General features: G+C 44.7%; 1 protein-coding gene across 4 annotated transcripts in view; it reads left to right on the forward strand.

The window, feature by feature from the left end:
* The window catches only part of FRMD5 (FERM domain containing 5), a 348,761-nt gene that overhangs the window by 270,328 nt on the left and 51,351 nt on the right, over positions 1-27,082 (forward strand). For all 4 annotated transcript variants that reach the window (XM_075007322.1, XM_075007325.1, XM_075007323.1 and 1 more), the window contains exons 5-7: positions 10,841-10,938; positions 18,710-18,833; positions 20,409-20,496. In XM_075007322.1, the coding sequence (XP_074863423.1) occupies positions 10,841-10,938; positions 18,710-18,833; positions 20,409-20,496 (310 nt within the window). The remainder of the gene's footprint in view (positions 1-10,840; positions 10,939-18,709; positions 18,834-20,408; positions 20,497-27,082) is intronic.

The following is a 27,082-nucleotide window of genomic DNA, read 5'->3' on the forward strand; positions in this document are numbered from 1 at the left end:
ACACGTCCACACTGCACTGCTCAAACCTCCTAACTCAGTTCTGTGGCTTGAAGTGGATCTGTGCTGCAAAATAAATGGGCTTTACAGCAGGAGTTTGACTCTGATCTATCCCACTGATAAGGTCCTAGGACCTGGGTCTTGAGCACTTGCTGATCTGAGTTAGGTTGTCTTGTGTGTGGATGGAAGTGGAGGTTACGCTCAAACAAAAACCCAGACAGGGTGTGCAGTGGAGACATACCCATAGTGACTGCTAGAGCTGTGGTTGCAGACCAGGTCCTAGGCTAATCCCTGGGCATTTCTGTTAGACATTTCAGGCTGAAATTGGCTGAAAGGTGACTTTGTAGTTCGGAACAGCAACAGTTAATCTGATTTGAGTAGCTCCAGATCCCACAGGTACAACCATACTTATGGCGGCACATACACAGTGCTCTTGAAAGGGTCTAAGCACTTCTTGTTCTCCTTGAAGTCTCTGGGAGCTGTTGGTGACCAGCCGCTCTCAGGATGCCTCCCTCTTAAATAAGGGGGCTGTCTTTGGATGAAAGGTATGATGAACTGCAAGTCAGGTGTTTCTCATGGTGTTTCTAGTGAGTACTCCCTATGAAGACAGTTAGGCTCTAGTTCTCTTTCTGCATAAGAGAAGCTGTACCTAAATGTATTAGCAGAAATGTGTGGCAGCCACAGAGTCCTCTTCTTACTGGCTACAGACCAGTTTGGGAACATGAAATAGGCCTGATGGCATCAACACAACGCTGCAAACTCCCATTAGGTAGGAAGGTCTTTGGAGGCTCATTCATTCACTGCAGGACAGCAATGTACTGGTGGCAACGTTTGATTAAAGGTTTCTGAATTCTCCTCCAAGGGCTCTGGATTTTTACTCCTGCTTGGCATTAGTAGGGAGAAGACTGGTCAGAATAGCGCCTTTGGAAAACAAGTCAGTTTATTTCTTTGGGTTAGGGACCTAAAACCAAACCAAGAGAGCCAGAGGCTGATACATCATCTGCTGTTGTAGAGGGTGACTCCTACAATGGGGTTATAACACCACAATTCCTTTCCAGAGGCATGGCAATGAGGGGGTTTGTTAGAGACGAGTCTTGGCCACGCCCCAGATCTGAATGCCCCAGGAGTAAGAGGGAGTTTGGTTCCAGCTCCTTATTTGACCTTTGTAGCTCCTCTCTGGAGAGTGTGAAACATGACAAGACAGTTACCCTGGGCTAGCAGTGGAGCTGGGAGTGTGCTTCGGCAAGGGGCTGAGGGCTGACATACCATGTGTGCTTCAGTTGGGAGTATAGATAGATTCAGAGACAGTGGAGCTGGGAACATGGTCACCTGGGGATGATCTGGGACTGGGGTGCTGGAAGGGAAGAACTTACCTCTTGGGCTCCTTCTGCCTTCTGTTTGTTTATTCTTGGGTGCATGGGCAGGGCTTTTTCAAAGCAGGTGAGAAATGTGATGTTGGACAACCAGGACAAAATCTTCAACAATACCCATGTGACTTAGGAACCTAAACCCTGTTCCAAGAAGTCATGAGCACGAAGGAACCTCAGTCTCATTGAAATCAGTGAGGCCTAGACTCCTAAGCCACTTAGGCTTTGCTGAACTTTGTCTATCGGTCCACATCATTGTCTTTGCCAATCGGCGATCCAGAAGCTGATCTAAGAGTGAGACTGACATTGCCAACAGAACTCGTTTGGAGAAGTGGAATTCAGTGGGGATCCAGATGCTCAGTGAGGAGGAAGAAACAGCATCTGGAAACTTGGAACTGGCAGAGGTGCTTAACGACTTCTTTGTTTTGGTCTTCACCAAAAAGTCTGATAATGAAGGAATGCCTAAGGTAGTGAATGTTGGTGGGAGGGGAGTAGCTTTAGAAGTTAAAAGAACAAGTTAAAAATTACTTAGAAAAGTTAGGTATCTGCAAGTCACTAGGGCCTGATGAAATGCATCCTAGAATACTCAAGGAGCTAATGGAGGAGGTATCTGAACCTTTAGCTATCAGCTTTGAAAAGTCATGGAGTTTGGGAGAGATTCCAGAAGACTGGAAAAGGGCAAATACAATACACACTAGTTTCAAGGCTGCTAGGAATCCTTTCCCTGCCCCATTCATCTCGCCACACATGACTGCATTTAACCAGTGATGCATGGAGGCAGGTTCCCAGCGTTCCCACTGGGGGGTGAAGGATGGTAGTTGATTGAAGGGGTGCTGTTCCTGTCTCTGGAGCTGGCCTCTTCTGGGCTCTGCTGACTCATCCCTGACATGTGTTCTAGTCCCAGGAATAAATATGCTGCTGAGGAGAAAATGTTTAGACTGTTTTATCCGGAGATTTCTTTGGTCTTTTAGCTTCACTTGGAAAACCTGAGAGAGATCCAGAGCGAAGTGGAATAAGTCCTGAGGAGCCCAGCCATCTCTTGGGTGACTGAAGCCACTTTCTCCAGACCCAGTACAGTGCATGTTCTCTACTAGGCAGCCAGCCTTGAGTCTGTGGAGTCAAGTGGAGTCAGGCTGTGGAGTCAAGTGTTTGACACTGCCAGGTGATCGTGCCTCATGGTGGTTTGAAGGGTATGTAAGAAGCCCATGGCCTTTGTATAGTAGACAAGGGAATTCCTGTCCAGTGAACACTGAGGAAGTCACGAGATGATAGAAACATTTTCTACTGGTCTGGACATTGCTGGGAATAAAGAATATTCGTGCAGGGTGGGAGAATTAATGTCCTTCTCCCTGTGCCAGTATAGTAACCCTCTCACTCTGTTAGTGAGGGAGTTTACATTCTCCGCACCCTAGCTCCCCATGGAGCTGAGCCTTGGCTGGACATCTTTCAGGGATAATGTCAATGGACTAGAACATTGTCAGAGTATGGTGGCCTCCTGCTGCTACAGGTATATCAGAGTCAAAGTGAGTCACTTATTGTCAAGCCTGGACACTTGAACCTCTGACAGCTTTCCATGGCAGTGACTCTGTTGCTAGCCTATCAGATGAGTAAAGCAGATTGAATCATTTTACCTGGAATACGTTGGTGTGCTGGAGTTTGAATTGCTCACTGTTCCTGCTATGTTGCATTTAGATTCACTGACAGGGGAGGAGCAGAATCCTATTGTATGCCTCAGCCAATCAAAAATAAACTCCCCCTTTTTAAAACATTTTTGAATTTGTGCATCTAACCTGGCTCAAGCCTGATGGGTTAATTTTTTTTCTATTTTGTAGTCTTTAACTGCCTGTCCAGTCTTGCTGACTGCGAGACACATGGTTAGGGGTAATTAACAGTCACCTTTAAAGGGTCATGCTTTACCTGAACTTCATTGACTCTTTGTACAAAATATGCCTGATTCTAGGTGGGCCATAAATATTAAAATTCTCTGGAGCTGGCAGACAGCTCTCGGTGGCTCAGAGGCTGCAGTATTTCATTTAGAATACTGCTCAGGCAATAGCAGATTTGCTTTGGACATTCCAGTCAGATGACAGGTCTTTGGTGGGAGCTGATTGTGCTCAATGCTGAGCCAGAATTTATCACCGCAGTTTAAAAGTGTTGGGGCGGGGGGTGCATTCTGCAGAGCAGTGAAAGATGAAGACTGCTTGAATCTGAGAGGTTGGGTGTGATTAAGACTGCAGAGAACTGAGGCAGCACTACCTGTGACTTTAGAACAGGGGCGGGGAAGCAGGCAGGATGTGTAGGGGGAAGCAGAGTGTCTCACAAATATCCTTGTGCGCAGAAAGAACGGGGCGGTGTGGGGCTCACCAGGCTCCTTACTTCCCAGGTGAAAAAGGAAACATGCCGGAGTTAGCCATGATGCCTGTGTGTTGACATACCCCAAATACTGTCACGTCGTGGTTTCCTTGCTACTCTCTTAACTTATGTATAGAAGAACATTCAACATTTCTTTGTTCACACACAACAGATCACAGTAGCTGCCATGCACCAAAGCAGAGAGCTGAGCTTTCCATGCTTGAGTTTGCTATAGTGAAGGAGTGTGGGGCCATGAACCATCTTGATGCGTAATCCTTGGAAATAATAGGTTTGGTCCCCATTGTCTCCAGTCTGTCATAGAAAACAGACTGGAGAGAGCTCACTGGACACAGGTGGGAACCTCTGACTCATGGGCTGGATCCAGCCTCTTGCTGAATTTCATCCAGCCTGTGGCAAGTCTCTGCACCATGGCCAGAAGCCAAGCCTGGCTCTCTCAACCGCAGGGCTGGAGCTGCAAGCACAGCTGCTTGCTTGCAGTGATCAGGGAAGCTCAGCACTCTGCTTTCAGGCACCCCCCGCCCACAGCTCCCATTGGCTGGGAACTGCAGCTAATGGGAACTACAGAGGCAGTGCCTGATAGTGAGGGCAGTGTGCAGAGGCCGCAGGGACATGCTGGCTTCAGATGCTTCTGACATTGTCAGTGGTGTATGGCAAAAGCAGGCGGGAAACCTGCCTTAGAGCTGCTGCACCACTGAACAGGAGCTGCCTGAGCTAAGTGCCCCTCACCTGCTCCTGCACCCCAACCCCTATTCCAGACCTGAGCTCCCTTGCAGAGTCTGAACCCCCACCACCCCTTGCCCTAGCCTGCTTCAGCTTCCTATCTCCCACACCAACCTCCCACCCAGAGTCACCTCCTGCACCCCAGCCCCTTCATCCCTAGCCCTGCTCCAGGGCCTGCATCTCTTCTTTGAGCCCTCATCCCCTACTGCACCCAAATACACAGGATTCACTCCCAGATCTAGTGAACTATATAACAGGCCCTTCCTGAGCCCTCCGCAGGGCATGTTATTTGTGGCCTTGGCACTTTGTTTTACCTTTTCTTAAGTAGTTCTCTTACCCTGCCTACTTCCTTGCTGTAATTAGCAGCAGCTTGTTAGCCAGTGCAGGCACTGTTTCTTCAACTGAAAACATGGAGCCAGGTGAACAGCCTACTACTTTCTTGCTTCCACTGAATGCCTCTGCTAGACTTGGATTTGTTGCTTGTTGGTGCATTGTGGGAGAGTTGGCTGATTTCAGGTGTTCAAAGAAACTGTAGGAAAAATGAGGGCATGTGTGAGCAGTTGACAGGGTCCTTTCAACTCTAACAGGCCAGTGAGGGCTCTGTCCTGCTTCCCCAAAGCAAATGGCACAGATCTCATTGGTTTCCACGGAAGCAGATTCTAGAGGCCAGCCCAGCCAGGGAGTGAGCAGGAGGAGGCTGCACCCCTTCCATACGTTGTGACGGTAGAAGCCTGGCCCTTGTTTGTGCCCTTTTTCCAGGTGGAACAAACAAGGCCAGGCAGGTTTGTTTCAGGATCATTTATTTGGCTCTGGGGTGTGTGGTATCTGCAGAATTGCAGTTGTAATAATATAATTGAGAAGCAGGAGGTTGTCAGGCTGATACAACAGTTCCCAAACTGGCCAGTTCTGCCACACTTTCCCCCCAGTTCCTTCTCCTCCTTGCCACTTGCACAGTGTTAACCTGCCTGCAGAACCAGCTGTGCAGCACTTCCATGCTTCATCTCTTCCTACTCTAAGGAAGGTGTTCCTGTTCCCTGATGCTGCAGCTCAGTAATAGGTCAAGGAATGATTCCCGTGAAAAAGCCTATCTTGCCACCTGATTGCCAAACAAATGCAGATGTCAGTGCTGTGCTTTGGGACATTCAGAGCCTCAATTCCTGCCTTATGATCTTGTCTTTGTAAGAGGCTGGGGAATTGAGAGCTGGATTCAGTAAATTGAGCTCGTCCAAGGCAATACATTTAGTCCACAGACTTTGATTAATGCACTTTGTTATCTTCAGAGAATGGATGAGAGTCTTTCTGTGCTGCAGAACTTGGAGTGGGGAGGGCAAAGGGAGGTTGGGAACAGTACCATGTGGCATTTGGTAAAACATGGCTTTAATTTTCAAGAGGTCTGCGCAGTAGTCACAGTTTAGTATGTTAAATATCCTCTCAGGTCCCCTGAAAGGAGGGGAGCACAAATGTTAATGGAGCACATTGAAACCGTTCAGCATCATTAACAAATGATTGTGTTGAAAGCACTGTTGGGTAGAGGTGCTTACAGCACTGTACACTCTGTCCGAAGTGTAATTACTCTTTTAGACAGAACAAATTACAAATGAATATCTGTGTCCTAACAAGTTTGGAAAATTAGGATTTGCAGTAAGAGAGAGGATGAATCTGACAGGAAAGAGAATACAAAAAGGTTTGTGGGACACATTGCAGTTTCAGGTAAACAACACAATAAATTTGCTTTTCAGCAAAGGTCAGGAATCTGCACAGCTGTTTGCAGGGCTTTGTTTCCCCCTTTGAAGATAAAAAGGAAATTGGTGTCTTCATTCTAGCACCTGAGACGTTACTTTTTTACCCCTGCATTATGAAATGTTCATCTAAGATGAATTGTAAAATCAATCTAGTATCTGCTATTGACAGACTAGACTCTGCCCTTGTAGGGATGGTTTCAACAGTACAATAGATGTTTTTCATCACTTTCTACCATGGTCTTAAGCACAGAAGTATGCAGCCCACTTAGGCGCAAGCGAGTGAGCTAGACATAACAGAATTTCCATTGCAGAGAAATGGGTAGGGAACCAAAATGGCCAAAGAAAAAGGGCAGGGCACTGCTAATCTACACCAGAAGGTTTTGCAGCATCTATTGTTTAGCTCTGTTAATTTCACTTTTATTGTGGTTAATTTTAAAATCAATTGGGCATTGTTCTGTGTATCCAACACATGACTGTGAGTAAACATTCACTACACTGGTGCACTGCAACAGAGGTGATACAGCAAGGGATGCTCATAGAAACTTTCTTAATCACTAAAGGCTTCAAAGCAAGCCTCTGTGAATGTACTCTTCACAGAGTCAGAGGTTTCCTTGATCAAGAGAGTGACTACTCAATTCAACTTGAGTAAACCTGCCTGTCCTGCACTGTGGGGTGACAAGAATGTGACCCAGAGATGCCTGGGCCAATGCTATACCCTTTCAGTTGCCACTAGAGTCCTTGTTTCTTTTTGTCTGACTGAGTCCAACTTTTGCCCTCTACATTCATGTGAGTTTGGTATTAAGACAAATTGGTTCCAACAACAGTGGAAAGAGGTAAACATGAATGATGATCTAATAATTAGATACAGACTCTGTTCTTGAAACCCAAAAGATGGTTTTGCAGTCCCACCATTGTACTGAAGTACAGCAGATTTAGACGTGTTGGGAATATCTTCATGACGCATTGGACTCACAGTTGGTGAACTGAAGTGTTATCAGTTGATTTGTTAGTTCCTTTGAATGACTCAGTGTTTTTTGCCTAGTTCTGGGCAAATAAGATGGCCAGTAGCTAAACAGTGTGCAAGAACATGTTCAAGCACCTTGAGAGTTGCTCATGTTTCTTGTTGTCTAATAAAATAACATACCCAGAAAACATTGGCCAGGGCACCAAAAGCCAGACCACAGAAAAGCTTAAATGATGAGTCCCTCACCTGCTCTTTTGTTTTAAAATATGAACCATTAATGTTTTCAGTTATTTAAAGTACTTCTTCCAGAAATGAGCAGAAAGGCCTGCAGGATGACAAGAGATTTGGTGGCTGGGATAGGAAAAGTCAGAGATGTTCCCTTTCTTGGGTCACTGTAACAAATACCGAGGTTCCTGTGATACATATGGTGCAGGCAGATGTCTGCAAATGGCTCATGCCAGGTGGCATGGCATGGAAGAAAACAGCTCTCTGTACACATGGTAAAGGCAGTACATTGCATGGTAGTGCTGCCCACAGGCTTCAGAGCTGTGTAGGCTCTTCTTTCCCCTGTTCATGTGTCTTTCGCAAGCAGCCATTTGGGCAAAGGAAGGGTGTTGAATCAGAATGATGACAGGATCACAGAGCGCACCTGACCTTCACCAGCATTACAGTGAAGTTTAGGAACCTACGATTAATACTCAATGTGGGGTGAGGAGAATTCGAAATACATCACAGAACAGCTGGAGTAGTCACAGGGACAGTCTGTAGCCTCTATTTGCCAGCAGCAGGGAATGGGTTACAGAGGATGGATCACTTGATTGCTTGTTCTGTCCTTTCCTCCAGGGTATGTGGCATTGTCCACTGTTGCCAGACAGGCTACTGGGCTAGAAGGACCTTTGGTCTGACCCTGTGTAGCCATTTTCATGGATATTCATTCTGTAAGGTAGCAAGGGGTAAAAGCTAATTAATTGCCAGGGGCTGGTTGTACTTGTAAAGACATGTTGAGTCTAAATCTGCAATGAGATGTATGAATGACACTGGCTACGTCTACACTAGCCCCAAACTTCGAAATGGCCATGCAAATGGCCATTTCAAAGTTTACTAATGAAGCGCTGAAATGCATATTCAGCGCTTCATTAGCATGCGGGCAGCCGCGGCACTTCGAAATTGACGCGCCTCGATGCCACACGGCTCGTCCCGATGGGGCTCCTTTTCGAAAGGACCCCGCCTACTTTGAAGTGCCGCGGCCGCCCACATGCTAATGAAGCGCTGAATATGCATTTCAGCGCTTCATTAGTAAACTTTGAAATGGCCATTTGCGTGGCCATTTCGAAGTTTGGGGCTAGTGTAGACACAGCCACTAAGAGCAGAGCTGCGGCTTTGTGTGCATTTATCTCCAGGGTATCAGGAGGAGAAAGGTGTGGGTTATGATAGCTGGTTTTTCTCAGTGTTCTTGTGATTTTTATCGGTGAAATGATTCAGCATAGAAATCTAAACTCAAGAGATCAAGTAACAGAGAGGTACTTAGTCTATATTCTAATAAAACAAAACAGCAGCCATGTAGCACTTTAAAGACCAACAAAATAATTTATTAGGTGATGAGCTTTCGTGGAGCAGACCTACTTCTTCAGATCTATAGATCTGAAAAAGTGGGTCTATCCCACGAAAGCTCATCACCTAATAAATTATTTTGTTGGTTTTTAAAGTGCTACATGACTGCTCTTTTGTTTTTTTCAAGAGATCAAGCAAAGCTGAGATACTGCAGAATGGAAGTTTAGTTGTTTAAATCTCTTTCCAAGCATGCCAATTTACTATTTGCTCCTTAATTATGTGAGCTATCTTTTACCTCAGATGTTTTTTTTTGAAATGTAACAAATGCCATCATAAGTCACTCTGAAGTGCCACATGGTTATTTAGTTTTAGTATATTATCATACTATAATTTTCAGTCATCTTTTGTTTTGTTTTTTGCTGGCTTTGGTTTATTGAAATCACATTAAATCTAGGAAAAATAGTGACCATAAAGCATAGGAGTTGCTGATTTTTATCTGTTAATGGCAGATGCCAAGGAGAGGGGTGAATGCTTACACAAGGATCTAGGCTCTTAAAATTGCTTGTCATAGTAATAATAGGGATCCCTAGCTCTTGCATAATGCTTCTCACTGTCAATCTCAAAGCAGTCTACAAAGGAGATGAGTATCTGTATCCTCATTTTACAGATGGAGAAACTGAGGTACATAGGGGCATAATGCTGATGGACCTTACATGTAATAATCTTAATAGCTACAACAATACTACTAGACCATACTTGTGTATATTAAGGAACAAATAGATTTGTCTTAAATAGATGTTATGGAACGATTTTGTGTTCCAAGGCTGAGGTGCAAGCATGGAGAAGTTTAAAGCCAGTGTAATAGCCTTGCTTGGGAACTTTGGTACTACTGCAGGGCCAAGAATAATGCAAAAACCAAAAACCTAATAATTATCCATTAGATTTCAATGTTACGCTGTACGTGAAAAATGATTGCCAGCCATTATGCAAATCATACCCCAGTACCCAACTGACATGAAGAGGATTGCATAAATAAGAAATAAACACATTTGCTGGTCAGTGTGATGCAGAACCGTTCCAGTTCTGTATGATGGTGCGTAAAGTAGGATGAGTGGGACCAAACCTACATCTTTGTCCTTAAGGTAAAGACAGACATTTCTGACATCATGCTCATTTCTCTGGCAACAGCCTGTGAATGTCAGCAAATTAGGAATCTGGAGCAGTCTCTGCAGCAGAAGTTAGGATTGCTGAAAGGCCTTGCTTACCTCACATCTCTTGTGCCTGACCCAAACCCCTTTGAAATCAGTGAGAGAGTTTGTGCTGATTTCAGTGGGCTTGAATGGAAATGAAGAGAGCTTAGGTTGGAGTAAGTATTCGTATGAATGTTTCTTCCTTTGCCAGTGGAAGAGTGCCTCTGGAGTGTTCCAGCTGAGCACCACAGCTGTTCATCTCTGTCTGCATTTCCACTTTGTTTTGTTTTGTTTTGTTTTTTAATTGGTGCCCCTGTAAATAGATAAGTGACAAGATGATTGTGTGTCAGACCTGCTCTACAAATTAGGAATCATGTTTTTGCCTCATATATATGCATATACCATTCCTATAAACTTCCACAAGACTGGCCTGTGTGCATCTGAGGCCAGGTCTACACTAGGGGAGAAATTGATATGAGGTATGCAACTCCAGAGGCGTGAAATGCATAGCTTGAGTCCACATACCTTACAAACATTTTCTGCGCTCTCCCCACAGTGGGAGGTTGATGGAAGAAACTCTCCTGTTGGCTTCCCTTAATCCTTGTGACTGCAAGAATTAGCAGGGTCAACAGGAGCACAGTCAGCATTCGCTGTAGTGGTCCTTGGTGGACTCACTAAATCAAATCCTGGAAGATCGACCTCTGGACCGTCGACCTTCTGGTAAGTATAGACAAGCCCTGAGCCTTGAGAACTGAGCCTAAATTGGGAATTAACTCACAAATTATCACTTGACTAAGCCACAGTGGACTGTTTGTATGGAATTTAGAGTGGAAGAGTCTCAGTACACATTTTCCTTCTTTGAATCACACACTTGGGCAATGTAAGCATTGCTTAATAAAAGAAATAATTCATAGTTAATTCTCCTTCTCCCCTCAGGTATTTAGTCTTCCTGCAGATCAAGAGAGATCTCTACCATGGCCGCCTTCTTTGCAAGACATCGGATGCTGCATTGTTAGCTGCCTATATTCTTCAAGGTAATGCTTTGTGACAAGATAAATTTGCTTTTCATGCTAAGTACTGATTACATTATTTCACTTACAACAGATCACTGCACCTTGAATACAAACATCATCTAACCAATGCAGGGCTCATATTTCAAGATTGTACTTGTGTCACTACCACGGTGGTCTTTAATGAAATTAGAATTGATAGTGTGATCTAAACTGTACTAGATGCAACAACTCTGCCATCTACTTCCTCAGCCATTCCACCTGGATTCAGGTCAATTGTGTCTGAGTAAATGGCCCTTAGATCAATAGTCTGAAGCTAGTAGTTAGCCCAGCTTCTATCTGAAGATTTCAGAGCAGCAGAAAAGGGGCTTGAGAATTCCTGATTTCCAGGTCATTGTGTTGCAGCTACTAATCCACACTTCTCTCATGAATAGGATACTGGGATTTCCTGGAGCTGAAGTGATATTTTCTGGTGGGTCGGTAAGGCTTGTAGCAGCGTGGGACTCTGTACTTATTTCAGAGAAACCTCTCAGGCAGTTTGGGATATTTGCAGAATAAAAAATACTCTCACATGTTGAGGCTTCCTACAGAAGTTTTTGTATATCTTCAGACATACGAGACCTTAGCATCTGGACATGCATCAGTGCTGCAGTTGTGCTCCTGGGCATTAATAGATGCAATCATGTGTCGTAACTGGCACTTTTGAGAGTGTCACTTTCACGTTCTTACAAGATTTGGGATTTCACTGTTAATTCATTCATCCTGTCCTAATTTGCCCTCTTCTGTGTAACCTTCTTTCTCATCTTCCATGAGCCATCCAATACTAGACAGCATGTGGCCATTGCCAGTTCTGTTTTGTCAAGGGAGTGCCTAGTTGTCAGTAAAGACAGAAGGAAGCTTGGCTGTGTTCATATTTTTCATTTTTCAGTATTGCAGAAGGTCTCTTGAAACTACAGTTGTGGCTCTATAAATCCCATCTCTTGAAATATTCAGATTAAGACTGGATGCCTCACTAAAATGCCTCAGGTAGTTACCGTAGTATCTGTACACAAACATGGAAGCCTGGGAAACAAGCAGGAAGAATTGGAAGTCCCGGCACAGTCAAGGAACTGTGATGTGATTGGAATAATGGAGACTTGGTGGGACAACTCATGTGAGTGGAGCACTGTCAAGAAGTTTATAAACTGTTCAGGAAGGACAGGCAGGGAAAGAAAGGTGGACTTGCTTTGTATGTTAGAGAGCAGTGTGATTGCTCAGAGCTCCCAGTATAAAATAGGAGAAAAGGCTGTTGAGAGTCTTTGGATTAAGCTTAGAGGTGGAAGTGACAAGGATAATGTTGTGGTGGGTGTCTGCTAAAGACACTGGATCAGGTTTTCTGTGGACAGTTAATGGAAGCTGCCAGATCACAGGCTCTGGTTCTCATAGGGGACTTCAATTACCTGGACATCCTCTGGGAGACCAACACAGCTGTACACAGACAATACAGGAAGTTTTTGGAGAATGTTGGGGACAACTTCTTGGTGGAAGTGCTGAAGGAACCAACCAGAGACTGTGCTCAGTGCTGCACACAAATGAGGAGTAATTTGTAGAGAAAGTAAACGTGTGGCAACCTGGGGAGCAGTGATCACGAGATGGTTAGGATCAGGATCCTGACCAAAGCAAGAAAGGAGAGCAGCAGAATACAGACCCTGGACTTCAGAAAAAGCAGATTTCGACCCCCTAGGGGAACTGATGGGCAGGATTCCCTGGGAAGCTGACGTGAGGGGGAAAGGCGTCCAGGAGAGCACTGGCTGTGTTTTAAAGATACTCTACAAAAGGTCCAGGAACCCACCATCCCATTGTGCAGTAGAAAACAAATATGGTAGGTGACCAGCTTGGCTTAATAGAGAAATCTTTGGTGAGTTTATCCCCCAAAAAGAAGCTTACAAGAAGTGGAAACTTGAACAGACGATGCGGGAACAGTGTAAATATATTGCTTGAACATGCAGAGGTGCAACCAGGAAGACTAAAGCACAATTGAAGGTACAGCGAGCAAGGGATGTGAAAGGCAGCAAGGAAGGTTTCTACAGGCATGCTAGCAATAAGGTGGTGGTCAAGGAATGTGTCGGTCCGCTACTGAATGGGGAAAGTGACAGATGATGTAGAAAAAGCTGAAGTACTCAATCCTTTTTCTACATCTGTCTTCAGAGATAAGGTCAGCTCCCAGACTGCTGCATCGACCAGCACAGTAAGTGGAGGAGGTGGACAGTCCTCAGTGGGGAAAGAACAAATTAAGAACTATTCAAAAAAGCTGTTTATACCCAAATTCAAGGGGCCAGATCTAATGCATCTGAGGGTGCTGAGGGAGTTGGCTGATGTGATTGCAGAACCATTGGTCATTATCTTTGAAAACTCCCGGCGATGCGAGGGGAGGTGTCCTGGAGCATTGGAGAAGGCAAGTGTAATGCCCATCTTTAAAAAGGGGAAGAAGGAGAATCTGGGGAACTCCAGACCTGTTAACACACCTCAGTCCCTGGAAAAATCACTGACGGGGGATCCTCAAGGAATCTATTTTGAAGCACTTGGAGGAGAGCAAAGTGATTGGGAATAATCAACATGGATTCACCAAAGGCAAATCATGACAGACCAATCTCATTGCTGTGATAAAGTAACTGGCTCTTTGGATATGGGGAAGGTGGTGGATGTGATATACCTGGACTTTAGCAAAGCTTTTCATACAGTATCCCACAGTATCCTTGCCAGCAAGTTAAAGAAGTATGGATTGAATAAATGGGCTGTAAGGTGGGTGGAAATCTGGCTAGATCGTCAGGCTCAACAGGTTGCGATCAATCACTCAATGTCTGGTTGGTGATCATTATCAAGTGAAGTCCCTCAACAGTCAGTCCTGGGGCCGGTTTTGATTAAACTTCTTGATTAATAACCTGGACAAGGGCATGGATTGCACCCTCATAAAGTTCATGGATGGCACTAAGTTAGTGGGGGAGGTAGAAGCTAGAGGGTAGAAATAAGGTCTTGAGTGATCTTGAAAAATTGGAAGATTGGGCCAATAGAAATCTGATGAGGTTTAACAAGGAAAAATGCAGAATCCTGTGCTTAGAACACGAGAATCCCAAACACCGCCACGGGTTGTTGGGGAACAACTGGCTAAGCAGTAGTTTCTGCAGAAAATGATCTGGGCATTACAGTGGATGAAAAGCTGGACATGAGTCAACAGTGTGCCCTTCTAGCCAAGAAGGCTAACAGCATATTGGGGTGCATTAGTGGGAGCATTGCCAGCAGATCTAGGGAAGTGGGTATATCCCTTTATTTGACATGGCTGAGGCCACACCTGGAATATTGTGTCCAATTCTAGGACCCCCATTACAAAAAAAGGATGTGGATGCACTTGAGAGTGTCCCGTGGAGGGCAACAAAAATGATTAGGGGGTTGGAGCACATGACCTGTGAGCAGAAGCTGAGGATTTAGGTTTATTTAGTCTACAGAAGAGAAGAGTGAGTGGGGAGGTAATAGGAGCCTGAAGAGGGTTTCCAAAGAAGATGGAGAAAGGCTGTTTTCAGTTGTGACAGATGACAGAACAAGGAGCAATGGGAGAGGCCTAGATTGGATATTAGGAAAAACTATTGTACCAGGAGGATGATGAAGCACTGCAGTGAGCTACTTAGGGAGGTGGTTGAATCTCCATCCATAGATGTTTTTAAGTCCCAGCTTGACAAAGCCCTGAATGGGATGATTTAGTTGGGATTGGTCCTGCTTTGAGCAGGGGTTTGGACTTGCTGGTCACCTAAGGTCTCTTCCAGTTCTGCGAGTCTATGATTCTGAAAGGTTTGCTTTAATCCAACACAAATTTTTGTTCAATACAGGAGTAACTGGATGAAATTCTGTGGCCTGTGTTTTACAGGCTGTTCAGCTAGTTGAAGGGACAATCCCTCCTGGCATTAAATATGTAACTGTAAATACAACAGACAGGTAAGCTAGATAAGTAAACTCATCCAGCAGTCAGATGAGCATGGATAGTCTTAAAAACCCTGTAACAAAATACTGCTCTTTCTGAGTGCATGCCTCTTCAATGTGTGGTTTTAAAGAGGGGTCCCAGTACAACAGTTTTGTTACTTGGTGGCACAAATGAACAAGGCGTTATGCAATGTCACTACTTTGTCAAATTCATCAGCCAAGAAACAACTTGTCAGCAAGTCACAGACAGGAACAGGTTGATTGAACAGCAGGGGGTGGAGATAAATATCTGGAAACCTTCTGCTTATTTTACCACTCCGGATCTTGCCAGTGCCCCTGCTGTGTGAGCTACTCTTGTCGGGATATCCCCAGCGCAAAACATGGAAGGGCCAAAAGCCACTGACATCCCTTCAGTTTGTGGTGTCTATTGAAGGATTGAACTGCTGAACGTCCTGATTGAAAGTCTGTGGACAATCTGAGAGAACTGCCTAGTACTGAGTTTTCCTGATGCGTCTTACAATATGACTCTGTTTTCAGTTTATAACTTTGCCAAACTTTAATTGTCTCCGCTGAAATTTCCCTCACTGGCTATCTGCCTCAGGCTGATTGTTTTTGGAAAACGTCGGTTGTCACTGTTCATCCATTTCTGAGAATGAGGCGAAGGCAGAATATGTTGTTTTATCCACCTTAAAAAGTCCTTCCCTGGACACACAGTTAGAGATTTGAATGTTGTCATTATTAAGCAAAAAATGTAAAAAAAAAAAACCAGAAAGCAATGTGAAGTTCCTGAGTGTGGAATTCACAGGCAAATTTGACACCATCAGAATGGGTCTGAATAGACTCAGGGAATGGCTAGCTCATTACAATAAGTAATTTTTCCCTTTTGGTATTCACACCTTCTGATCACTATTGGAAGTGAGCCTTGTCCACCCTCATTGAATTAGCCTAATTTAACACTGTTGTAACACTCCCATCTTTGTATGCATCTATATATCCTTGTCCTCTGATTCTTTCACTTCATGCATCTGATGAAGGGAGCTGAAGCTCACAAAAGCTTATGCTCTAATAAATTTGTTAATATTTAGGTACCAAAGGACTCCTTGGTAATTTTTTCTGAAACAGTCTAACATGGCTACTTCTCTGAATCATCACATCTATGTTTCACTACGAGCCGTAGACTAAAGGAAGAGACAGAGAGTTCCTTTCCAGTTGTGTTGTGAGGTGCTGCAGACGCAGTATTGTTATTTAGCATGGAAAGCAGATATGCAGCTATGTAGCATGAGACAAAGAGTCGACAAGTTGCACTGCCTTGTTCAGCCGAAAGAGGACCATTTTTTTCGTCTCTTTTCTTTTGCCCTTTACAGCAGCTTGAATCAAAGTTGGATTTAATTAGTGGCTGCTTCCCAGAGGGTGATGGAGGTGAAGAGGGGGCAGCTGACTGTTCACCTTCAGCCTGCCTCAAGGAAAAATCAGCCTTTTTCTTTCTGATGTATGAAAGGAAATGAACTGATTTGTAATCACCTGATCAGACAGTTCATTGTTTCAGCGTCAGCAGCTCCAGCCCAGCAGCCCACTGCAGGACTGCTCCTCGTCATGCTAATTGTTCAGGAAAGATTATGAAACACATTTGAATGTGTGATGGAATAAAAGGAATCAGCTCTGAGCTATTCACCAGCACAGTTCTCCATGCTTCTAATGAGACTGTGGGGCCTGGAGGAGTTTTGTTTGCTGAGGCATCCACAGACATTTTTGTTGGGTTGTGGTGTTGTGGGCTTATGGTTCGGTGTCAGTCTTTGGGTTTTAGGATGGGAAAAAAAACCCTAATCTCGAAACAAACCTGGCATTGGGGAATAGCCATGTCTCATCTGATTGTTTGCTTGAGCCATTGGTGAAGGGCAGGCCAGGCCAGGGTGAATCTCAACATAATCTGTCTTTACCCATCCTCTTCATGCAGAGGGCAATGCAGCATGTAGTAATTTGGTCTGTTGGGGTTGTCTCAGCAAGGGGAGTCCCTAGTTGTGTAGCTGCAGTGCAATCATATCACTGGAGTTGGTACTGAGGCCCATAACCTCGGGGGGACACAAGGCTTCCACATAGGCAGCACTGGCCCAAGGGAGTCTGACAAGTTTTCTAGGCGGGGGGAGCAATCCCTGTCTTACCAGGAGATGAGACAGTAAAAATGTCCATGCGAGAATTCTTGCACAGGTTTATTCCAAGAGAGGGCCTCCCCTGCCTCTGCCCTCCCAGCGCTTCACACAGGAGAGCCATTGAGAGTATTACCTTTGTTATTATTCATTGGAAATTTGCTCATTTCAGAAAGAAAACAAAAGGCCATTTATGCTAGGGCCAATCTGCAACTTTCATACTAATTAACTTGGTTTTTCTGAGGTGCAAGCACAATCACATCCATGGAGTGCTCAGAAACTGATTTTGTTAAATATCCAAAATGGCTATAATTGTTCCGAGTCACTAAGCTGTGACACAGCGGAGCACTATGCCTCCTGAGTTCTGCTGTTAGCATTAGTGGCTACAGACCTGCCTGCCTCAGAACCTCTGGGATGGCATTAGAATCATTTTCCTATCTAGTCAACTGGAGTTTGATTCCTGACTGTGTCTCACGGAAGACAAAAGAACAGAAGCAGCTCTGTGAGCACAAGAACTCTCTGGTGACATCAGGAGCTGCCGTCTGCTCTGCAGCCATGGAGCTGCTTTCCAGGACATGGTGCAGAGCTAGACCTCGTGCTTGTTTTGGGAAAATGTTTGTGGCTATTAATGCAACTGGAAGCTGCCCAGTTGCCACGCCTGCTGAGGGGACCCCTTCAATCTTCCCTAGAAAAGGTTCAGCATGGTAGAGCTGTTCAGCTGTGTCCATAGACTCGTGTTGACGCCATGTGCTAGTAAATTAGTTCATTGGCAGAACTGCTGCCCAGTGATAAGCCAATGTCACAGAATGTTCCCTGATAGGCATTCACATTGAGAAGGGTGAGCTTTTGCACTGGATTGCTGATTCTTCAAGTTTTGTTCCGCCCATCAGGGAACAGGGCTATCCCAGGTGATTGACTTATCCTCTCAGATGAGTCACTTTTAATATCTGCAGGGAACTGCTTTGAACTGCTCTGTGGGCCAAGAACAGCTCTGGCGAATTAGTTGATAGAATAACTCTGGAAAATGAATGACAGTGAGACAGTTATCATCTGCTCACAAATGCAGAGTGACATTCAGAGAAATTATTCCTTACAAATCCTTCACCATCTGCTAACTATGGACATCAGCAGTACAAGCTTTCCCATGCTAGTTCACCTCACCATGAGCCTTAACTTGGACCAGGAGTCCGAGGTGAAATCATTCTCCATGCTCATTCACTTTCTGGTTTCCTTGCCAAGACTAGGGCCCATGTGTGATGGTGGGTTTCTTGCATGGTGGACACCTGTGCACTGGGAACTGGATAAAGACCCATCAGACAAATTCCACATAGGCCTCTGCTCACCCAGGCTTGCCACCAGCTTGGCCTGGAGTTGAACTGGTGAGCTGGCCCCACCCCTGACAGGTACTCATCAGCAAGAGGGTGTGTGTTGAAGGTATCCATCAGACCCATATCCCATTGTCAGCCCCACTCAGCTGGTTAGCTCTTTGCTATAAACTTCATTGTAGAAGAAACAGTTTTCTCTTTCCAAGAAAACTAACTGCCATGGAAACCTACATTTCCCCTTTCTGAGAAGATGCCCTTTGACTTGTAATTTTAAACCATTTTGCTTTTTCAATTGCAGTTACTTCTAGAAATGATTGAACTCTAAACTCTGAAAACCTTGTTATTTCATTCTGTAGCCTTTCTTTCTTTTACTAGCTGAGATTGGAGACTATGACCCTGGGAAACACCCAGAAGGCTACAGCTCCAAGTTCCAGTTTTTCCCCAAACATTCGGAGAAGCTGGAAAGGAAAATCGCAGAGATTCACAAAACAGAGCTCAGGTAACAGTAGCTTTGAGCTTCAACATACTGCACCATTTAAAAGGGGTCACATATGCTGATTAATCATAGACTTATTAGTATTTTGTTTACTGTTATTCCTATTTAGGATTTTAAAAATTCTGTGCAATGGGATGAATAGTTTTATAGCATTTGTACATACACTAAGTCAGAAACCTTATAAAAGTTTCTTTTGGTAGCATAATCACATTTAAATAGGTGGGAAAGAATGGAGATGTTTGGTCAATATCTTAAGCACTAGAAGAGGGATTACAACAAAAGAAAAATAAAAATATCCTGGAAATAGGAAATGGCATCCAATATCAAACCCCTGCTTCCTGAAATAGGATCATAATGCAACTGCCAATAAACTACAAAAAGTGCTTTAAAATGTATATAATCATACGCCTGTAATCTATCTTACCTATCTTACCCAATGATGATCCTTCATGTGAGATTTGGAACAGAAGTTCTGCGCGTTTGTAGAACCTGAAGAGGTCTCAGTGGGGTACTGGAAATATCATCTCCCAACAGTGGAACATCATTAGTTTGTAACCGAAATGTTCATCTCTGGCCATTTGTGTGCAGGCATTTCCAATATCATCTCGGGAGCACAGGCCCTGCTCAGATGGAGTCTCTGAGGTTTTTTTCCCTGAATATTGAACTGAGCTCAGTTTAAGGACTGATTAAAGATTCCTTGCCTTTTGTTTTTCGAGCAGGGATGGTAAGCATATTTCATCCTGGATAAATATAGTCTGCCCTCCTACATTCCCCATTCAGTTTCAGCTGCCTGCTCTATTATTCACAGCCTATTTTGGGATAAGGTGGTGTATAAAAGTAAGATATCGCCCTATTATGATATTCCCATTATATGAGCTGTATCTTTGTTTACAACACATAAGTTACAGTCAAGTCCATTCATAAAACTGTCTGAAGGTGACCCAGGCAATAAGGCTTGCAAGGTCGCCTGCAAGATAAAGATCCAGATTGAGCATCCTCCAAAGCCAAGATAGTAAAGCTGTTCTTGTGGTGCTTTGGGAAGGAGGTCTGAGCTGTCTGGGGTCTGTAGAGGATTAACTGAGCTTGCATTTCCTGAGAGTGAATGATGTACTGGTTCTTAAACTCAGACCCATGTATAGATATTATATCATTTGATGTGATACAATAAAAGAGGCCTGAAAAACTTATATGAAATTGGCTGCTTCCTACATATAATGCCCTTCAACTCAATGAAATGCTTATCGCAGCCTGGACTGATTGTATTGACTTAGCCTTTACCTTTGGCAGAAGCTCCTTTTATTCTGTTTTCCTTTAATAGTAACAGAGAGGAAGCCGTGTGTTTTGTTTTCCTTTAGTGCTGGGAGGCTGTCTCCTGCATTCCTGGAGTGCAGCTTGCAGAACAGGAAGCACAGGCTTAGGAGCCAATTCCCTTTACAAGACACTGTTTTAGATTCAATATGATGGCTGAATGAAATCAAAGGAAGTCTGCTTGATTTGATGCTGGCATTGTTAATGGGACCGGGGAACCATGTGACTGCTCCTGATGTTCACACCTTTCCCTTACTTTCTTACTTCCAGTGGTCAGACACCAGCTACTTCAGAGTTAAATTTTTTGAGAAAAGCCCAGACCCTGGAAACGTACGGGGTTGATCCACACCCATGCAAGGTAAAGCTCATCTCTGAAAGCGCTTTTCTTCTATTCAAATTTCAGTCTTGCAGATGACCAGAAAATGACAAGTTGCAAAGGTTACATTGATTGCTTTCATGTACAGCAGTGTCTCCTTGCCATCATAATGCCTGGCATGGCATCTGCAGGGCTGTGCAGTGCGGACATGTTTATATGGCAGGCAGGCCCTCTTCAAGGACAGGCCTGATTAGTGCTCCCTTTGTTCAGATTAGAAATACCAGACATGGACTGGTTCTGGGTGCTGCTGAGAAACATAGCCCCCTGAGTATCTGAGGAGACTACAGCAGGACCTCAGAGTTGCTAACTCCTTGGGAATGGAGGTTGCTCATAAACCTGAAATGTTTGTAACTGAACAAACAATATGGTGGTTTGTTCACATTAACAACTGAACATTAACTTAATACAGCTTGCAAACTTTAACAGTTCTACTTTGGACCATCTTAACTTAAATGAAACAAGCGAAGAAAGATTTTTCATACTTCATCAAGGCTTTTTTTTTTTTAAACTTTCCTTCTTTTGACACAACACTGTACTGCATTGGCCTCTGATGTCTGCTTATGTACTTCTGGTTCCAAAGGAGTGTGTGGTTGACTGGTCAGGTTGTACCTCTGGCATTCATAACTCAGAGGTGTTAGCGCATAGGAAAGTAAATTTAAATGAAGACAAATAAGAGGACAATATCCAATCATTCTTAGCAGCAACATTTATTTTTCAGGAAATGACAAGATCAGTAATGTGTGAGAGATCAATAGCCATTGATCTGCCACAAATGGGCTAAATTCCCATCACTCCCTGACCCATAATTTACTTTTCTTTACAAAATGGTTTTTATTGACTTTGGTAACGTTGTCATTTCACTTACTTGTGGTGTATCTCATAGAATTCTATTTCACAGTCATGAATGTTGAGACATTTCAAGGCAGCTGGGGAATATGTATGTAAAGTCAGTGTCTTCACTCTGTGGGGGTCTCAGTCTCCCAATTATTCAAAGGAATTTAAACAGAAGAAATGCCTGGTAGTAGCTACTAAAAGTGTTAATATTTGGTACTGGTTGCCTGCCCCATTCACTGGCATTTTTTTAGCCCTCCCTAGAGAGAAGTGCCAATGCAGATTTGGGACAAAGAAATTACTTCGTCAGTTCAGTTTTCTTGGTTTGCCAGTTGTCACATTGGGTTGCATTAATCTTCTACTCTTTCCTGGCTCATCATTGGCATTCTCCACAACAGATGTGCTTCAGACAGTCCTCTCCTTTATACTCACTCATGCTTATCCCTTTCAGATACATGCATTCCCCATATCTGCTTAAAACTAGTCTGCCTCCAAGGAGTAATTTTCCAGCTGTCACTCTGGAAGTGGATATTCTGGATGCCACCATTTTCAAACATTGCTGAGGAGACCAGCACTAAAATCAGTGGAGAGGAAAGCTGGGCAACTGGTCAGGTGCTGGTCTGGAACTTGGGGGCTCCAGTCCCCTGCTCCGCTACAGCCTTCCTGTGTGACCATGGGCTAGTCATTTCACTTCTCTGTGAATAGTGTCTGGGATAACAGCACTGTCCTGCCTTTCAGGGATGCTGTGAGGCTAAATACATGTTGCTCAGATACTGTGGTGCTGGGAATGATGGAAATACAGAGAGTAGATGGATAGTGAGACAGCTGGAGGAGTTTCACTTCTGGCTGTACTTGCATACTCTGCTCTGTTTGATTGTGGGACATCTCCGCCCACCGTGAGGGTGCTAAGTTCCACTATTAGGATCAATGAAGTTCAATACTTCATTTAAGCCCCAAATTGTGGTTGACTCAAAGGCCTTCTTTTCAGTAGCCTTTTGTCTTTATCTTTTCCTTCTGTTCCTATCACCTGCTCAGCTCCCTGGGTGGAGCACCCATGGGTGTGTTTGTTTTTGGAGCTGAACAGATGAGAGTCACATGCAGGTGCTGCGAGCATGTCAAATGTTATTTCAGCTTGCCCTCGGAGAGCAGGGCTACGCAGCCTGTGACTTAAAACCCCACAGCTGTTGACACCTCCTCTATCTCAGCACGTTTGGAGATGAATCCCTGAGAGTTCTGCACCAAAACATTAACAATTCTGCACACCATGTTTTTAAAATTCTGCAAACTTTATTTCTCAAATGAATGTGGAGGCTCCAGCGTGGCACTGAGGTTTGCAGGCCACTGGAGGCACAGAGGAGGGAGATCACAATGCAGCTCCCTCCAGACGTAGACTCAGTGGTGAAGATGTACCCAACCTGACACAGCACAAAGACTGAGCCTGCTGTCAAGCCACCCCTGTGCCCTGCCTCTGCATGCCAGGTACACCAGGCGTGGGCTGGCAGGCTCAGCAAGGCAGGATCCCACTGTGGAGGGGCTTAGTGTGGGGACACCAAGGTCTGGGTTGACAGGGATCTGTATGGAGCAATCTGGGTGTGAGTGGCTCAGCGGTGGATCTGGATGCACAGGGGCTTGTTGGGGTGGGGTGGGGGAGGGGTTGGTTCTAGGTGCAATAGTAATGGGCCTCTGCAGGAAGTCCTGGTGGAAGTGAGTGAAACTCAGTGGGGGGCTGGGAGTGGGGTGGATGGAGCTTGGCAGGCAGCCTATGTGTTTGTGGGGGTGATCAGTAGGGTGACCCAGTTGGCAAGAGTGGGGCTCATTGAGGTGGTGATCTGAGTGAAAGGGGAAGGCTCTGTAGGAGGATCTGAGTATTAAAGGGATCTGGGTGCATGAGGATTGGATGGAGGGGGAAGCAGCTCCCTGTGCAGGGATCCTCCCCTCTGCAGCTAAGAAAAGATGGGAGCAGGAAGTGGGAGGGGAGGTCACAGAGCTTCCAGCAGTCCAGGGAGAACTCTGAGGGTGGGTCTGATGCAGCCCCAGATGCCTTGCAGTGGTGTAGGAAGTCCCATCTTCCCCAGCCCAGCTGGGACTAGCAGCTGAGCCCAGCGTAGGGTAGGAGCCATCAGGTAGTTCTTTCCCAGTCTTGTCTCCTGCACCACAGTGACTTACTCTCTGCCAGCTGTTCTGGGCTCCTGAAACATACTGCTGGAGAGGGTCACCTGACCTCCCATATCGCTCCCCTTTGCTTTGCCATCAGAAAGTCATTTTTCTTGGGCAAGCAAAGAAATATGGGGTGGCGGGGGGGAGGTGGGGAGGAAACTTGAGCTGTGCATGTGTACAGAGGCTCAGAATTTACCCAGGAGTAGTTAGCTAGAGTGGGAAATCTTAGGGACAGTTGCCTAGTGGAGACGTACACAAAGGGGATTCAACTGCACTTTGTTAAAACAGATTTGAATGTGTTTGCTTCCATCCAGCTGATCCAGGGAAGGGCAGAGCTCAGTGCCTAGTGAGAGGGAAGGGGAGCAGATTCTGATATAAACGAATTCAGCCACAGTCAGAAAACCTGTCTGCTGTCAGGCACTCTGCATCATTGGGTCAGGCACTCTGTGGCCAGGATATTTTGTTAACATGTAGGGGGCTGAATGCATGTGAAAGAAAGCTAGTTATCAGTCCCACTTGCAAACACCAGGCAGAGATAGCAAGACTCTCTCCACTCTGGTGCTGCCGCAAAGTCTCATCAGGAGCTGGGACTATGTAGCTGTAGCTAGAGTGGAAAAACATTAGTTTATTACACTGCTGCTGAATGTGTGACAGTCTCTACAATGACCTTACAATGTGCTACCAGCACATAAGAAGAGCAGAGCTATTAAGAGAGGTGCTCTTACATTTTCTTATTAGCTAAATAGAGTTCACTTGGGTAATTTTCTGGCCAGCGTCCACCTCAATGTCTCTACTAGAGAGACAGAAGCAAAGAGAGCGATACAGTGTAATAAATAAAAATGAGCTCTTACCTTCCGGACCATTACCAGGTATGTAGAATCTGGGACACACTGCCCTGGGAAAAATGAGAAAAGAGGAATCATATGGATATAACTGGACCAGCCTCTCCGCTGATGCCCATTCTGATCATCAGCTACAAGCTCTAATTAGGAGGAGGCACTATTATTATCTACAGATGATCAGATGCCAATCAGCAGAATTTCAGAGTTATTCCCCTGCTGCCCATTCAGCCCTTTGTTCCCTAGACAGGAAAAACTGGTTAACTGATCGTGCATTGGACACAGAGGGAAGTTGCCTTCGCTGTTTCAGAAGAGCTAACGCTAGAAGCAGGAAGGGCTGACTATTTCCCGAGCTAGCCAGCACTTCCAGTTTATCAAATTTGTAATCCTCAGTTATGCAGGTGCCCAAGGCAAGAATAAACATGTGAAGTAGAGCTGGTCAGGAAAGTTCTGATGGAAAAAAGCATTTAATGGGAATTTGCCAGTTTTTGTTGAAATCTGACTGTTTTGTGGAGATGATTTGATTTCAGCAGAGTTCTATCGGAAACCTATCTCCCCATACGGGCTTTCAGACCTCCCTGATTTTCTGCCAGTGTGGTATCTGGCTCCTTGGTTGCTCATGTGCCAAGCTGCTCCAGAGATGACCCCAGGGTACGTGGCTGTGGAGCAGCCTTCAGGGTGGACTGCCTGACAGCAAGGGCTCTGTCTCCCTCATGGGGATTCTGAAATTTTAAATTTTCATTACAAGGTAGAGTGAAACAAAATTCTGAAGTATGGAACGCTCCATGAAACAGAATGCCTCCACTGCACAGGGTGGATTTTTAGGTCAGTGACTTTACTGCCCAGGAATTCAATTGGATATTTGACTGAAGGATTAAATAGAGTTTGGCAGGCAGCTGAGGCATCCTGCAGAGATCATTCCTGGGGAAGCCTGTGGTACCTTTTGATGGAGGCTCTTGTATATTCAGGTATTGGTGATGATGCGCATGGTGAGTTCATTTAAAGAGCCTCCCGGTTACTTCCTCCATGCCCACTTCTTCCCGCTCCATGGCCACCACATTCAGGGTATGTCTGCCCACACCAGGACAGAGACACTGGGTTTTACATACCCCCTAGCACCATGGCTGTGTTGACCTAACTTTTGTGTATACACCAGTACATTACTCCTGTATTCATGCCCACTGTAGGTCCCCTCTGTGTTGTCAGAGCCATGTAAATGAGAACCAGGCACATGGGGTTTAAATTGCTCCTGCTCATTTTTATTCCTGGTTCATTTGTGACATTTTGCCATTCAAGGGTTCACCTGAGTGGGTAGGGTTTTGAGTGAGTGTGGCGGGAGGGAGGGCAAGGAGGACTCTAGTAGCTAGAGTAGAACTGGCTGCTGGCAGGTTGTAGCAAGGGTCCTAGGCTGCTAGGTGGTAGTAGCCAAGAGCCATGTGAGCCATTAGGGTCCTGACTCCAGCACTGGGAAGGGCATGCTTTGGTGTCAGAGTCTTTACTGAAATAAACCTATTTCCTTTTGTGTCCTTCAAATAGTGCGTGTGTCTGCCTGCCTGATTTGACCAGGGGACCCATCTTCAGAATGTGTGTGTGTGTGTGTGAGAGAGAGAGAGAGACAGAGAGCATGAACAAAAGGTGCTGGAGGACTTGAATGCTGTTTCATTGGTGAAGTTAGCAATTTGGGAATGTTCCCGCCAGGGAAGTTGCTGTGTAATCATGTCAGGGGACAAACTCCTTTCTAAAGAATAACAAATTATTTGAGGAGATGTGAATATATTAAGCCTTAGGAGTCAATAGATAACAGAAGAAAGGTGGGAATTAAACACAGAAATCACTTGGCTTGTTACAGAGGTCATGACTTTGCTTTGCCATCAGAAAGTCCTCTCAGCGGAGGGGAATAAGGGGATTTCAAAAGGTGCGGAGTCCTTTCAAAAAGGACCCCCATGTAACCACTCTGAGCTGTGTGCATTCGAAAGCAGCGCTTTCGAAGCCCCACAGCCGAAAGCATCCTAATGCTAATGAGGTGCTGAATATTCAGTTCAGCTCCTCATTAGTAATCTTCGAAATGGCCATTTACATGGCCGTTTTGAAGTTTTGGCCAAGTGTGGCCACAGCCTAAGAGTTTAACAAGAACTATGGGAACAGTCAGCAGTTTGGCCTTTATGAAGTTTCTTTTTTGATTATCCAAAGGAATCAGGAATTATGAGAATAAAGGAATCTGACTGAGAAGATATTCTCTTCAAAATAGTAATAATAAAAATTTTACAGCCCAGCTCTGTTCTCAGTGACCCACAAGTCCTGTCTCCACTTAGTATGCTGAATCTGCTGAATATTCCATTCCGCCAATCCTCTCCCCTTCCCAGAGGTTTATAGAGCTATATTAAACATTATAGATGAATCAGAGGAAAACTGAAATGGGACTGTGCTGTGAGAAAGCATTTGTCATCTTGGGCTGCTCCGAGGTTCATTGTCTGACAAGAACAGCGCTACATCACAGATGTTGCATTTAATATTTAATCTACTATTTTAAAATGCTACATTTAATTTATATCAGTATGGACTATTTTCTTCCAGTGACTTATGTGTTTAACTTCTATTTTCAATATTACTGCATCATATTCTTAGTTTACATGCTTCAGAATGTATTAAGAAAAAACAAACCAATAATTATAACTTTTTTACAGCATTTCCCCTGTTCTCTTCCCATCCAGCCAAACTGCTCGGGACACCAAACAAAAGAA

Source organism: Carettochelys insculpta, chromosome 12 (genome assembly GCF_033958435.1).
Source record: "Carettochelys insculpta isolate YL-2023 chromosome 12, ASM3395843v1, whole genome shotgun sequence".
Classification (NCBI taxonomy): domain Eukaryota; kingdom Metazoa; phylum Chordata; order Testudines; family Carettochelyidae; genus Carettochelys; species Carettochelys insculpta.